General features: G+C 44.1%; 1 protein-coding gene across 6 annotated transcripts in view; it reads left to right on the top strand.

Moving 5' to 3' along the window:
- Erich1 (glutamate rich 1) overlaps positions 1-16,503 on the top strand; it is a 74,705-nt gene that overhangs the window by 24,632 nt on the left and 33,570 nt on the right. For 5 of the 6 annotated variants that reach the window (XM_052751759.1, XM_052751755.1, XM_052751753.1 and 2 more), the window contains one exon: positions 5,837-5,971. In XM_052751759.1, the coding sequence (XP_052607719.1) occupies positions 5,837-5,971 (135 nt within the window). Of the gene's footprint in view, positions 1-5,811; positions 5,972-16,503 lie in introns of all 6 variants that reach the window. The other variant, XM_052751756.1, reaches the window with a different exon arrangement.

The following is a 16,503-nucleotide window of genomic DNA, read 5'->3' as shown; positions in this document are numbered from 1 at the left end:
GCCAATCAGGCAACATTTTCCCTTATAAACATATTTATGATGATTGTAAATTACAGAATAGCAAAACAGACACATTCTGCCAAGCTCAAGCTCACACTTTACTGGGGGACATGATCAAACCTGTGAATAAGTAATAGAAAATACGAAAAAATGCAATAAAACTGTGCCCAGAGTATGATTGGCTACAAATATTTCCATAGTTTCTGTAAAGAGGAAATTGATGAGATAGCATAATGCAGGAGGCGACCCCAGAGGTGCATTTGAAATACAGTACACACTGAGGCCCAGGAGCAGACTCTAAGGGAAGGGACATTGTGAGGACGGTCTCAGCTGAAGAACCAGCGTGCAGACGTTATGATTATAAAGAACATGGTGTACAGCGTGAAGAAGGAAGAGCAGTGTAGACAGACAGGACGAGAGTGTGAGACAGACAGACCCTCACCCAGTGAAGTGACATGCCACTCTAGCCCTTCTTTTGTTCAGGGTGGTTAAGTACTGACTCCAGCCTTTGTCTCCATTCAGATGTTTAAGTTGAAACTTCATTTAGTTTAAATTAAAATTTCTGTCTCCTGTCATGCTAACAGTGTCCAGTGCTCTCCATCTGCCTGGGATGGCTGAGGCGATGGACACTCAGCTATAGGGACACTTGGATGTCAGAGCAGCATGTCCTGCTGGACCTCTGATCCGCAGAGCACAGTGGGCCTGATGAGTCAGGGAGTCGTGATTTTTTTTTTCATTTTGTTGAGACCACCTACATAGCTAAGGAAAAATGAACTAACTAAATTCCAGAAGCATACAGAATTTAAAACTGAACATGAAAATATGGAAGTACTCAAGACAACATAGGAGAATTCTTTCCCTATAAAGTTATACATATGGCCCAGGGTCATAAAATTGTTGTTTATACTTTATAAGACTCAGAAGTATACATGCCAACCTGCCACGTGTGAAGTCAGAAAATAAATAGTGAGCTAAGAAGACAGTGGCAGCTGATAGCATGGACAAAGAGTTCATTTATTTAATATGTAAAACTCTCATGTGTTAGTGAAAAAATAAAAGGTCAGTACCTCAGAGAAAAGTGGACAAAACAGGGTTATTGGCATTTCACAAAACAAATAGGCAACTCTCTCAACACCAAAGAAAGAGAGTGCTTGGCTTCTACTGAGGAGAGAAACACAAATTAAAAGTGAATTGTAATCCCCTTTTCATCTGCCCTGTTGTCGTGGAGTCATAGATCCATGTCCTTTGTCAGGCTTCCAAGTCTGACTGTCATGACTAAAGACAGACAGAAAATATGGTCAGCTCCAAATACACCCGCCTGGGCCCAGAAATTCTACATCTAGCCAGTTCTCCTGTGAACTAACTCCTATGTACTAAGATTGGCATGCTCTAAGTTATTAGCTATGATATTGCTCACAATAAAGAGAGATTAGAAGTCTAAATCTTCACATTGAGGGGGCTAGTTCAAACCTTTTTTACGTTTATTCATGTTTACATGGGCAGAGGGTGTGTGTTCATGTACCACAGTGTGCTTGTAGAGGTCAGAGGACAATGTACAGAGTGTGTACCACAGTGTACTTGTAGAGGTCAGAGGACAATGTACCGAGTGTGTACCACAGTGTACTTGTAGTGGTCAGAGAACAATGTACGGAGTGTGTACCACAGTGTACTTGTAGTGGTCAGAGGACAACGTACAGAGTGTGTACCACAGTGTACTTGTAGAGGTCAGAGGACAACGTACAGAGTGTGTACCACAGTGTACTTGTAGAGGTCAGAGAACAATGTACGGAGTGTGTACCACAGTGTACTTGTAGAGGTCAGAGGACAATGTACAGAGTGTGTACCACAGTGTACTTGTAGCGGTCAGAGGACAATGTACGGAGTGTGTACCACAGTGTACTTGTAGAGGTCAGAGGACAACGTACAGAGTGTGTACCACAGTGTACTTGTAGCGGTCAGATGACAATGTATGGAGTGTGTACCACAGTGTACTTAGAGGTCAGAGGACAATGTACGGAGTGTGTACCACAGTGTACTTAGAGGTCAGAGGACAACGTACAGAAGCCAGTTCTGCCCACTGTGTGGGTTCTGGGATTGAACTCAGGTTGTCGGGTTCAGCAAAAGCACTTTTACCTGCTAATAAGCCTTCTCGCCAGCCCTGGGGTGGGAATGGGGTAGAAGGCTGATTAAATGATTTGTGGCACACTGTTCCTGGGAGGTTGCACTCTTCAAAAGGCATGCAAGCCCCTAGGTGGTCCACTAGAATGAGAGCCAGGGTGTGTTAATCAGGTGGAAAGCAAGAGACAATGAGTTTCCCATCAGATCCACTGCAGAGGCTGAGACAGGAGTAGCGTGTCATTCATTCAGTTTGCGTGTTCACCAGTGCCTTGCAGAAACCCACAGCATATGGCAACATTCATTGCTTTCCAGGAAAGGACCCAAGAGGTCAGAGTAGGAGGGGACTTGCCAGGCTCACATGTGTCCTCCTGAACTGTGCCATGGTGCCTCCTACGATGTAAATGTAGAGTGACATCTTGTAGAAGGGAACACGTGAAGATATTTTCAGACCTGCATCACTTAGGCATTTTTCCAATCACATGCCTATCAAAAGAACATCCTGTATGCTTCAGCAAAAACAAAATTCAGCCTACATCAGGAGGCAGAGATGATGGGGAATAGCAGTGAATATAGAAATTGGTTTAAAAATTTTAGTGATGTGACCAAGTGTTGACTATAATAAAGAGATATAATAATCTTCGTATGTTTCACGGGGTGTATAAGCCACTGTAGCTGCAACAGCAAATCTCACGGAGGAAAGAGGAGGGCCACTGGAGCACTAACTCTGGATGGAGGTGGCCGTGGCTGGGGCAGATTGGACGGTACAGCAGTATGACCAAAGGCATTGTGGCCGCTGTTCCTGTGGTTGGTAAATGGCTGCAGAACTCCTTGGTTTATTTTCATGTTGAGGCAGAAGGGCGGGCCACTAGAGAGAGAGGAGAGCAGCAGTGTTTGTGGGCAGCACCAAGGACAGCAGGATGCCTGGGCCCGCTTGGTCTGGGTCCAGGTGGCTTTGGGGAGTTTCTGCTTAGACATTAGCTGCTGGGGAGTCACTCAGAAGAGGTGAGGGCTCTCTAGTCACCAGTACTGTGATTTTTCTGGGTGCCAAGACAAGAGGGGAGTCAAAGGAGCCGTGTTCTCTGGGCATAGACAGGGGAGGAGTTCTACTAATCCACAGCCAGGAAGAAAAGGAAAAGTGGGTGTGACTCCAAGTGAGGATACGTCCTGGCAGTATCCCACAAGTAAATAGAGCTACTCAGTGCATTCCTTCTGCTTAGGGATTGCCAACCTCACCAGCCTCCCCTGTGTGTTATTAGAGATATGGGAGCTGATGGCTTTCATTAGCAGAGAGGAGATGCCCACTTGCCTTCCTGTGTCCTCACTCCGCTCTTGGGGAGACCAACAGTCCAGGGAGCTATGCATATAGAAGCAGCATGTGCTGCACCTCATGAAGATGATGGGATGCAGAAAGAAGTGTCCACTGGCCATGCCGTAAAGTGTAACCCATCTTGTCCTTGCTTCCGCCCCAGCAAAAGGTCTGACACCTACCGTTAGAGTGAGAAAACGTATAGAAAATTGGAATCACACACTGTCATAGGTGATCTGAGCAAACCAAGGCCCAGGTCAATGCTTCCTTCCTCTCCTGGACATCCCTGGCTATGGCGGTGTTATCATTTGCAGCTTAAAACCATCTGTAGAGTTAGCATGTGGTTTCCAACCAGAGGAGGACTGTCTCCTGGCACGTTCCACTTCCAGATCTGTTCTTCGATGTGTCGTTATTTTTCATTGTGTGACTCATCTCACGCTTCACTTCCATAATACTTCCTATATCCAATCCAATAATTTAAGTGAACAATGACATTTCTAAGTTCTATTTAACTTTCTTATTAAAAAAGATTTAGTGGTTAAAAGCTTCCAAAAATACCCTGTGAAAAATGATCAAATGTTGATGTTCCATGATAGGATTAGTATACATAGAAGCATATCTCCATCTGCCCTTGATTCTAGCAGGGAATGGCGTAGTAATTAATCAACTGTGTGAATCAAATTAACACAAGAACCAGAATTCTGGCAACATTCTGAATACTTAGCCTCCAGAGAGTGGAATATATTGATGGCAGAGGAATTTGAAAAGGTTTCATGCTTTTTGTGTTTAAATGTCTTAAAAGCACATCTTCACTATGTTGTTTTGTTCTGTCTTGATCTTTGTTAAAATAAAGTTTTATTTAACAAAGTTTAAAATAAATTGGTAGTTGTTGGTTTAAAAGAAAATGTTAGTTACTCTGTGAAAGACTAGCGGGAGTATCCATTTGTGTTTGCCGTGTGAATGAGAGTCACTTTAACATATTATAAATGAAAAGACAAAACATAGGAGGATTGAAAGGAAATATTGAAGACTGTGGGAGAAAAGATCCCTTATCTGGTTTATAAATATGAAAACACAGCAAAAGGTTCAGACTTTTCAAATCATCAATTCCATTTCCAAGAATTTGTCAGAAGAAACGAAATGGCCAAGCCCGCAAAGGGATGGAGAGCAGGGTGAAATTGTCATTCAGGTGTCTGATACAGGTTCATCACCTGATGGCACTGTTGGGGACCCTGTAGAAGCTTTGAGAGGTTGGGCTAGCTGGAGGAAGTAATCTCTGGGGGACAGGCATTGAAGTCTGCAGCCTTGTTTCTCTCCGTGTCCTGTTTCTTCTTCTTGTTCCATGGAGGTGTGTACAGGCAGCCTTATTTTCCTGCTTCCATGGCCGTGAGCTACTACTTCTCCCCCTTGCAGTCATGACAGACTAACCCCTTTAACTGTGAGCCAGAATAAATCCTTCTTTGCTTCAGATACTCATCAGGTACTTGATTACAGAAGTGAAGAAAGTGACCGATGCAGATGGCCGTAGCCACTGTTCATGACAGTGATTGTTCAAAGCCACCTCCCACACACACAGAATTTCAGGACAGGAATCAAAAGATCAATTCTAATTTGTCCATAGCATAGAATATTTTGTACTATTAAAAAGAGTATGCTGGCTAAAACCCTATACACTGTGCTGTATTATTTTATGATATTATACTCAATTTTAAATTCTCATGTAATACACATAATCCATGTGAATTATGTATTGCGTGATGTCAGAAGGATATTATATGTATAATGGATCTTTTAATCACTGTCCTGAATTCTACATGTCTGTGAATCTGCAAGTACTTGTGTCTTAGAGTGTCTGTGTGCACATGTTGATCTGAGAGGGTGTCCATGTTTGTGTCTATACATGGTTGTGTCTTTGCATGCATGTATGTGTCTGTAGATTTGTGGGGCGGGGGGTGTTTTAGACTGTATCCACATTCTCTGCCCATGTTACAGAGAAAACGTGGAGACGAAATTCAGGGGGAACAAGGTACAAAAATGTTAGAAGGTTCATGTTATGATAATAATGAATATGTTGTTTGTACTGTTTATATTTTTCACATTCCTGAGTTAGTTATAGTTCATATCATCTTACAAAAACTCACAAGTTTACATTTTTACTAACTTAATGTGAATTTAAGTAATTGTAGATGGTTCACTTGTCACAACTGGTCATATAGCTAACTTGCTTTACTGACAAAATACTTGGCTTTTTAAATGTAGTGTTTATGACAGTGATTTGGTTTTATTGAGTTACTTGATTTCTTGTGTTCACTGAATTTTATTGGAGAAACAGCGCTAATGTGATCAAGCCAAATAACTGTCTGCTTGTGTTACATGATATTCACCAGTGCACGCCGCGCCCCTTCTCTGCAGATGGTGACATTAAGACCCAGCCTGAACGTCGGCTCTACACTGTGAGTTTGCCTCCTCCAGGGTACATTCCTAGTTTGCCAGAACCTGCCAGCTGTGCGAACTCTGAAAATGCTTCCAGTGGTGGCGACACAGAAGGTAAGCAGTCTGGGCAGAGGAAAACTGAGTATTGTTTCCATCTTCATTTTCTAGTATTACGCCATTTTTCAGTCTTGTGAATTAGCTTTTAAACTTATAATTTGATGGATCTGGGTAAGCATAGCATTGTGTAACCAATCATATAGTAGGCTGAAAGAGCTGAACCAAGCTCATAGGTGCTCATAAACCTTAGACCGACAGCTGTGGAACCTGCATGGGACTGGACTAGACCCTCTGCATGTAGGAGACAGTTGTGTAGCTGGGTCTGTTTGAGGGGCCCCTGGCAGTGTGATCAGGATCTATCCCTGGTGCATGAAGCAGCTTTCTGGATCCCATTACCTATGGTCAGACACCTGACTCACCCTTGAGGCAGAGGGGAGGGACTGAGTCTTGCCTCAACTAAATGTACCAGGCTTTCCTATCCCCCCATGGGAGAACTTACCCTTTTGGCGGAGGGGATGAGGGGTGAGTGGGTGGGGGTGTTAGGTGGGGGTGAGGGGAGTGGGAAGAGGGATGAGAAGGGAATCTGTGGTTGGTATGTAAAATGAATTAAAAAAAATTTTAGATAAAAATTTAAAAAATAATAAAAAATAAAAGTCCAGCCAGGTGGCAGTGGCACATGCCTTTAATCCCAGCACTCGAGAGGCAGAGCCAGGCAGATCTCTGTGAGTTCGAGGCCAGCCTGGGCTACCAAGTGAGTTCCAGGACAGGAACCAAAAACTACATGGAGAAACCCTGTCTCAAAAATACAAAAAAAAAAAAAAAGATTACAAACTTGTAATAACAGAAGAGAACTTGGGACAGAGAGTTAAAGCTTGGCAAGTTTATGAGCCTATTGGGTAATGCATGAGCAATCTGGAATTAAATACATCACAGTGCTAATACTTGGTTTAGCAGAACTTTTGCCATGCTTTTCTAAGCTTTTCAAATTTTCTAAAAGTTATAAAGTCAAGGAATTACCATGTTCTCTATCTCTTTTGGGAAAAGATTAGCCTATTACAATTGTGTTTATTGTTGAATGTCTTATTGAAAGAGAGTATTTCAATACTACGCAGTTCATTATTGATGTAGAAGTACTGGTGTTTCCAAATGTTATGTTTTTAATCCTAACATCAAAATGGTTTGGTGTTCCCTTTGAATATTCAGTTTGAAAACTTTTAAAAGAGGAACTTATAGTCTTTGAATGAAGATTCCCCCACTCACCCTGGCATGATTCCTATCAAGTATAAAGAAAGTCTGTACTCTAATCTTAGTTAATTTGATTATCAAGAAATTGTGTTTTCCTAACACATTGATCTTTCTGGTTTCCTAATTAAAAAATCAGAAACTGGCCAGGTGGTGGTGGCGCACACCTTTAATCCCAGCACTCGGGAGGCAGAGGCAGGCGGATCTCTGTGAGTTTGAGGCCAGCGTGGTCTACAAAGCAAGTTCCAGGAAAGGCGCAAAGCTACACAGAGAAACCCTGTCTCGAAAAACCAAAAAAAAAAAAAAAAACAAAAAAAAATAAAACAGAAACTGTAAAACCAGAGTTGGAATAACTTAGAAATAATATAGTCATTATTTCAAGCCCTGATTAATTATCAGATAAATAAATTACTTAGGAAATTTAACTGTGCACTTATGGAGATGGATTATTCTGGTGAATATGTCATTGTGAACTTAATGTGTTTCATGAGAAAGTGTGTTGGGCTCATTCATGTGCTGTTAGTGCAATTGTCTCTCATTTATGCATCCCTGTGTACAGTTCATTCACTCCCATGCCTCCACGTAGAGTGGTTTTATTGTATGTGGTTGATCCAGATGCTGTTGCTTACCATTGACTCCCGTGCTTTTATACCCAGGGGACACTCACTCAGACACCATTGCATCGAGTTGGCTCTCAGTGTGCTGCTGTGTAGCTGGCTGTCACCATGTCACTACGTACATTTAGTTCTCATTCACATATCATTGTATAGCGAGCATTAGCTCTCACTAACTCCCCGGTGCGTTTAACTCTCACGCGTCTCTGTACAGTTTGCTGTCGTTTTTGTGATGTTGTGTACAGTTTTTTCTCACGTATTTTTATACACATTTGGCCCTCACGTGCTGTTGTTACGTAATTGACGTTCATTCATGTGCTGCTGAATGTAGTTGCTGTTGCACGTAGTTATTTACTCTCATGTATTCAGTTGGCTCCATTGCTGATATTCTCGAGGGCGGCCTAATGCCAGGAACTGTGTTAATCAAGAACGCCTCCCTTTGCTATGACCATGCGGTCCATCCTTCTAGGCTGATGGTTGAGACCATGCTTGGGTGAAACACGTTGGTGCCAAATTGGCAAGTAAGTCTTTTTACAAAGGTTTTTCTGTGTGATGAGTGTCCCTGGGCCCTTAAATAGTCACCTTCTTCCTGTGGCTACAGCTCTTGCCACCTCCTGCAGGCAAGATGCTGGAAACTGGTGTAGCCTGGTGAAAACAAGGTTGAATTGAGGCCTGGCATCCAGGCATTAGGGTTCATTCCATTGAAACTACAATGGCAGTTAGACAAAGTCGATGGTGTTACTGTAGCTTGACTAGCTATTACAAGTGACATTTTTAGTTGGTGTCAGAGTATTTCTGCTGTTCGTTTTCCTCTCTGCTTCCTGTCTCCTGTAAGGTAAACAGAGTCACCTTTGTTGTAGATGGGAAGTATGGGTGAGGATCACACCTGCCCTGGAGCAAGGGGGCCAGGGACATGGGTGTTGGAGCAGGCCGGGACCCGAGTCCCAGACTTCTTCTTCTGCTCCTTTTGTTGTTGTTGTTTGTTTATTTGTTTGGGGGAGAGACTTGCTTTTCACCCGAGCTAGTGTCAAACTCACAACCTCTCTTCTCAGACTCCCTAGTAGCTAGGATTATAGGGTTGTACTACCCTGCCCAGCCCTCTGCTGGTTCTCTGATGGGGCCTCTACTTCCCTAACCCAAATGCCACCTCTGTCCTGACACCTGGCCCTGCCTGCAGAGGTTCTACCAGAGACTAGACTGCTGCTGCCTGCTTCACACACAAGTCCCTGCTAGAGGCCCTAATAGTCTATTCATGAGTCAACACAAACTAAGAACATCACCCCAGTTTCTCAGGGTGCCCTTGAACAACTCATGGCTCTAACTCAGCTGGGAAGTTGATATCTCAACTTAGAATGCTTATAACTTATACCCAAATGTTTCGATTCTTTGCTTTCAACTTATTTAAGTATGCTTTTCATCAGAAATTCCATAAAATGAGCATTTAAAGATATTTGAAGTGATGGGGTTGGAGAAAACATACGAATCCCCGCTGTCTACTCATGTTGACTGTGCCTGTCCTCCATAGAGCAAGGATGTTAGGAGTCCTGGCCTGCATTGCACCAGGCCAGGGGAGATTGAGTAAATCCTGCACCCCACACACTTGGCTTCAGTTAATACATGTGAACTCCTCATATTCATAAGGAGGTGCTGTGCATTAGGGACGAAGGCTAAAGGACCTAGCTCAGCTTAGTGCAGCGTGGGGTTGACAAAGCTGAAGATGAGGTGATGTGGTAGGTACTGTTTGCTGTGGCCCAACTGAAGACTTCACTCAATGTCCTGTGGGCACAATGACACAAGAAGTAAGGATTCCAGCATGGGTGCAGCCACCAGACTTACCTCCCTTTCCTGGGACTCAGGGCTTCTGGGAGTCTGGAGGAGTCATTTTCCAGTACCTTCATTTTCTCATAGTTAGCTCTCCCTCCATTTCACTCTTCTTAGAGTGTTGAAAAGGTTAAGTTTCCTGAGCTGTAGCATATCCTTTTTGGAAGTACAGAGTAAGCAGGGTTCCCTATGACTAATCACTTCATGAAATGCCTTTTTCTTTTTCTTTTCTTTTCTTTTCTTTTCTCACGTTACAGTTTGATTAGGAGTCTTAAGTTAACATGTAAAGCAATGGGCTTCGTTATGACGCTTTCATACACAGCCTGTTCTCCTTTGTCCCCCACGCTGTCCTCATGCCCTGACTTGCTGTCCCCTTCCTCCCTGCCGCAGTCCCCCTCTGCTCTCACGTCACATGTATTGTCCAGGAATAAACTATTAAATGCCTCTGGAAGTCTGTGTTGGGGATTGCACTCAGGTCCCAGTGTGATGAAGGCAGTAGGTAGGGCCCTTGGCATCCTGACATTTGTCGTGGTTGGGGCTATTCCTATGCCAGCTGCCACAGTGGTTGAGTTGTCTAGAATAGTACTAGGGCCAGCATAAGAGAGGCAGGGCAGAGCGCGTGGACACAGAGCTGGTCCTGAAATACCAGTGGCAGCAGTTAGATGCGGGGCCACTGGGACCTCCTAACACAAAGGTACCAAGAAGACACCCAGCTAGTGGGTGGGGACAGTTAAGCAGGGAATGAGTTATTTTGGACCAGATTTTCAAGCACCACATAGCACCACATGCTTCACTGAGAATCCATTGATGGCAGATCCAGATTTGTGGTGGTCATTCCTCAGGGAGGGAATGAGGAACTTAACAAGTGGAAGAGAAAATGCAGGGGTGTTTTGAAGGTGCTTCTGCAGTGTGAGCCATCAGATTTGGCAATGCTCTACCAGCATGAGATGATGGGAAGGATTGGGTGGTATACCAGGATTTCTCAGTTGAGCAGCAGAGAGGTGCTGGCAGCTTATACGTGTGCTCAGACAGGTGAGACTGCTCTTGAGGCAGAGATGTCCATAGGAGGGGGCTGGCCAGAGCCACCTCTTCCCGTCCCAAGAGCGTCTTGTCTCTGGATAAGCTCACCTCATGTCTGACAATCTCACAACAGTGACGGCCAGAAGACATGAGACTCTCAGCAGTTAGGGTCAGGTCTGTTGAAAACCTTGTAAATCATCTGGAGCCAGAGCAACTAACATATTCCAAGAATGATATGACCATACTTGTATTTCATGTGGGGACGTTGTATCTGTTGTGGTAAGTTGGTCTCCTGGCCTGACTCTAGCCTTGGACTCCTTCCTCCAAGATCCTCATGATGTTTGTTTGAAAATCTGCTCCTTCCCCTCCCATTTTGGGGTGTCAGTCATGTGGTATTTGTTCCCCCCACCACATGTCAGCCTTGACCTGCTCACACTTGGTATAGCACTCAGCATGACACCATGACTTCTATCTAGATGTCTGCTCATCAACCAGAATAGGCATGTACTGGAGTACATGAACACACTCGATTATCCGAGAAGCCAGGTAAGCATGGTCACATCCAAAGCCAATCTTGAGATGCCTCACAAGACAGAATACAGCTTTCCGTTTAAGCTGTCACTGCGGGCCAAATCACAGTTGTCTTGAAGACAGACCAATACTGGTAAAATGTATTTTGTTTCAAAATTGAAATATCTCTTCCTGTCTCTTTTGTAGATTTCTTGTGTTCTCTGGCACTGATTTAAACTATGTAGATCCATGTTGTCTAACTACTCCTCCCAGTAAGAAAATGTCAACCTTGTGTCACATTAGCGTTTTGAGAAATCCACCTTTCACTGTTGAATACTGATGGCTCAGTTTCTGACTCTCATGCCCTACATTTGCTAAACGCTTAAGTAGCTGAACCAAGGATGCAGCTTTGCAACAGATAGCAACAAGCCTTGATGCCTTGCCCCGTCTCCTTAGAAACAGCATTGTAACTATGCTCTCAAATTTCAGTCCCAGCTCTCCGATGAACCCCCAGGCATCCAAGGAGCCTGCTGTCTTGCACGTGCATTACAGGAAATACCACCGGGTGATGTCTGGAGTGTGTTCAGCTGGCTGCTAACACATCTGTCCTAGGCACCACACTCTTCACTTCAGTCTTCGTTTTCCTTCTCTGTTTTCAGGTGTCCTCATCTCGTTAGCAAGGATGTGTCACTTGAAACAAAGTAAAGTGACAGTTATTTGAGAGGGTGGCAAGCTCCAGTGGCTCTAGAGCAAGCCTCCTGACCCACCCATCGTGGGCTGTGGCTTCTGTGTGGTCTAAGGAGGACACAAGCCCCGCCTGGTGGTGGGACCAGACCAAGTCCCAGAGCATCAGCATCTACATAAAAAGTCTGCATTTGCAGGCCAGGCGGTGGTGGCGCACGCCTTTAATCCCAGCACTCGGGAGGCAGAGCCAGGCAGATCTCTGTGAGTTTGAGGCCAGCCTGGTCTCCAAAGCGAGTTCCAGGAAAGGCGCAAAGCTACACAGAGAAACCCTGTCTCAAAAAACCAAAAAAAAAAAAAGTCTGCATTTGCAAAGTAAAGAAGTGGAAACCTCGGTTGTGTGACTAACTAGCAGGCCAGTCTTTGGAAGAAGCGCCTTTTTTGTATGCTCTAATATTTGGTATTTTTTCCTAAATTAAAAAAGAAATGTCTTGGCTATAAGCAGTGCTAGTCAAAGGAAAGTCAAACATTATAAAGATGTATAAGACATAAACATCATCTCAGAGCACAGCACTAGGCAGGTAGTAAATATCTATTAGGAGCTCTCCCTGTACACACAGGTTTCATACAAACTGTACTCTTACTATATTATGGAGTTGTTTTACTTTTCAGTGTATATAACTATCATTTTACAAGAAGAATAAAGCCTACTTTATGAGCAACTTCTTTTCTAACTAGTCTCCCTTTTCTCTTTGAACATATAGAAGTTTATATAGTGCTACACTAGCATCTTCGTACATGAACACTATTGCATATTCACATATATCCCATTGCATTAAACCTGTCGGGTCAGCTCCTAAAGATAAAGATTCTTGAGAATTAAAAGTTCCATGTTGCCTTAGTTAGGGTTTCTATTGCTGTGATGAAACACCATAACTGAAGCAACTTGGGGAGGAAAGGTTCATTCAGCTTACACTTCCAGGTAACAGTTCATCACTGAGGGAAGTCAGGACAGGAACTCAAACAGGGCAGGAACCTGGAGGCTGCAGCTGATGCAGAGGCCATGGAGGAGTGCTGATTACTTGCTTGCTCATCATGACCTGCTCAGCCTGCTTCCTTATAGAACCCAGGACCACCAGCCCAGGGATGGCTGGGTCCCCTCCCCCACCCCTGTTGATTACTAATTAAGAAAATGCCTTATAGCCAATCTTATAGAGGCATATCTATCTATCTATCTATCTATCTATCTATCTATCTATCTATCCCTCTCTCATTCAGTATATCCCAGCTGCAGCCTCCCAGTCTCCCTCTCCCCAGATCCACTCCTCCTCCGTTTCTTTTCAGAAAAGAGCAGGCCTCCCAGGGATATCAACCAAACATGGCATAACAAGATGCAGTAAGTCTAGGCACAAACCCTCACATCAGGGTTGGACAAGACAACCCAATAGGAGGGAAAGGGTCCCACAAGCAGGCAAGAGTCAGAGACACCCCAACTTTCACTGTTAGGAGTCCAACAAAATCCCCAAGCTAAGCAACCACAGCATGTATGCAGAGAGCCTGGTTCCGACCCGTGCAGGCTCCGTGGCTGCCACTTCAGTCTCTGTGAGCCCCTATGAGCCCTACTTAGTTGATTCTGTGAGCCATGTTGAGGTTCCTTCCTTTCAGATGACTCTAGCTTGTGTCAAGTTGACATAAAACCAGCCAGGACACAGGTTTTAAAACCACTAGCAGAGTCTTTTATTTTATTGTTACGTTATGTGTGTATTTTTGTGTGTATGTGTGTGTGTGTGTGCATGTGTATACACGTACCTATACATCTGTGTAGGTGCGTGTTTGCCATGGCATGTATGTAGAAGTCGGAAGACAGCCTGCAGGAGTTGGTTCTCTCCTTCCACCATATGGGTTGCAAGGATCAAACTGAAGTCATCAGGCCACATGGCCAGGGTACCTACTGAACTGTCTTGAGTGTTCCTAGCAGAGTCTATAAGACAGTTGCTGCAGTTCACATTCTTACAGTTGGCCCAAGCATTTTCAACCTAAGTTTTAGCCAAATGTTTGGATAACATACCTCTTACATCTTCATGTCAGGAAATTATCCATTAGGGAACCTTTTTTCCTAAGCCTATCAACTATAACTTACATATTTGAGTATGAAGAAACTTAAAGTATCTTCTTGACAAAAGACCCTAAAAAAGTTGAAAAAGGAATAAGGCAGGGAATGTTTGACCATTACATGATTTATAAACCAATGAGAAGAAGTGTGCTGTCTGGTAGACTGACATAGACTGAAGAGCTGTGCACTCTTTATATTAAATGTATAAGCCATCCTTTGTGGTACCTCATTTTTACATATTTCACATGAAACATTTGATCCACCTAAAATAAATAAATCCTTTCTTTTAAAAAAATAAGCTTACTTCTTTGAATCCAGTGCCTTCTCTTGGACTATCTGTTCATGTTCTTTGGCATATTTAGAAAACATCTGTATAACCATTAGTTCTTCAGTTCCTACATCTTATTCTTGACTCTCTTCATTCTTGTTCGTCATAACCCAAGTTCCTCCCCAGATGAGCTCCAAGTGTTTGGGACAGGGATGTGCACATGTGAACATGGCCCGCTTTGCATTCCCTGAGGTGCCCCAGCCCATGCCTGCAGGAGCCATATTTTACATCAGTGTTCAGTGAACCGAACTGAATAACTATTTATACAAACAGCCTGTTGGGCAGGTATCAGTATTTCCCTCGGTTCAGAATCCAAGGGCATATGAATGCATGGCTTGCTCTTTACACTCAGATGCAGGTTCCTGTGGTTATTGTTCCAGAAGCAGTTGCCAGGTAAAATGGGTAGTTCACTGCCTGGCTGGAAGCATGAACAGTGCACATTCCCTGTGTGTGTTCTGAGGGTTAGCTACCCGTCTTTAAATATGTTTAGATTCCCTGTGTGTGTTCTGAGGGTTAGCCATCTGTCTTTAAATATGTTTAGACAGAATCAAGCCTTGTTTTAAGACAGACAGGTTTAAAATCTTAATGGTTGTGCTTTGGCCTTTGTCTCATTTCTTGTCTTTGCTGAGGAGAGCCTGAGCCAGGACTTTGGCCATGCAGAGGGTCAATAGAAAGGTCGGTTTGCCCAGGTACAGCCAGGCCCAGCAAAGCCCTGGCTTGGCCAGGAGTCACATTCCCAGTGTATGAGAACAGTTCATTCTTACTGTGTGTGGACACGAGACAGAACATGTAACTCTGTTAACAACACCTGGCTTCTCCCTCAAATGAGGTGAGATGGCTGTGAGTGGGGCTGCCGGTGGAGACATCCCCAATGAAGTCATGTGGTTTGAATGAGAATGGCCCCCATAGGTTCATGTTTTAATACTTGGTCCCCAGTTGGTGGAACTATTTGGGAAGGATGAGGAGGTGTGGCCTTGTTAGAGAATGTGTGTCGCTTTAAGGTTTTAAAGCTTTCCTCTCACTACCTGCCATGGTGTACGTGAGGAAGTGAAAGGGCAGCTTTGGAGAGATGGTTCTCTCCTTCTATATGGGTTCTAGGGCTCCAATTCAGGTGGTCAGGCCTGAGGACAAGCACCTCTACCCACTGGGCCATCCTGCCAGCACTGTGCATTATTCCTCTAAATCATCCATGAAATATGGAAGAAGAGATACCAGGCAAGAGTATATGGTTGTTATCAGCCATAGACACAGCAGAAGCAGGGCCATGGTGTGAGGATCGCTGAAGATTCTGAAGTGCTGAGAAGGAGGGGGGAACCTGGAGTATCAGTCACCTCCGTGGTCTCCATGTGCCCTGACAGCTCTTCCTATCAGGGTAGTCACAGCTTAGCAAGGAACACTACTGCTCAGAAAACACTGACTAAATCAGCTAGCTGCTGTCCTTGAGCTTACCCAGCCGACTGTGTGAAGGCCTTCCAGTCCACTTCCACCAGATGGCTCTCTTGCCCTCCTTTGACCATGGCTCCTGGGACTTCCCTCCTCCTGACAAGGGTGAGCTCTAAGTTGGTTTCTAGTGCAGAAGTCGTGGGATTTGAGTCATAAAAGAATGTGTTTTTTACAAGATTTCTGTTTCGAAGCTTTCCACACAAATGGCCTGCTTGGTTCTATGATTGTCATGCCTGTATCCACTGAACTATTCAGCCAGGGAATCTTGGGACTCCCTGTTCTCAGGGGTTGTAGAAGCCACTGGCTGTGTGATATGGATTGACTGACTGGCAGCTCAAGGGTTCCAATTTTCAATTCACCCTGATCTCTGTGATTGCAGGCATTAGAAAGCCTGAGCAAAAGAGACCCTTTTTGGTGACAGCTACCAAGGAGTGACGCTGATGTCCAGTAGGTCTAAATGGACCAAGTTTACTACTTTGGGCTCCAGAAGTCATTGGCTCATGTTTATGGGGATAAACAAGCCTATCCTATATTTGGTTTTCAGAATACAAGGAATTCTGCTGTGTGCTCTTTATTTCTGCCTCATCTAAAGTCCACATTGTTTGAGAGCCTCCCATGCAGATGTTGGAAATGCAGAAACACCTGTGACAGGACCCGTCCTCGTAGAGAGCTCAGAGTTAGTAAGAAGGAAAAACAACACACTTCATTGGTAACATAGGCCATGTGTTGTGGCAACACAGACAGTAAGTGAGGTCGACTTTGGGGAGTTCAGGCAGGTTTGATGAAGGACTAGAACATTAAGCTCATGCTGTATAGG

The sequence above is a fragment of the Peromyscus californicus genome, unplaced genomic scaffold, assembly GCF_007827085.1.
Source record: "Peromyscus californicus insignis strain IS unplaced genomic scaffold, ASM782708v3 Scaffold_23__1_contigs__length_62951481, whole genome shotgun sequence".
Lineage (NCBI taxonomy): Eukaryota > Metazoa > Chordata > Mammalia > Rodentia > Cricetidae > Peromyscus > Peromyscus californicus.
This window is presented reverse-complemented; position numbering and strand designations above follow the sequence as displayed.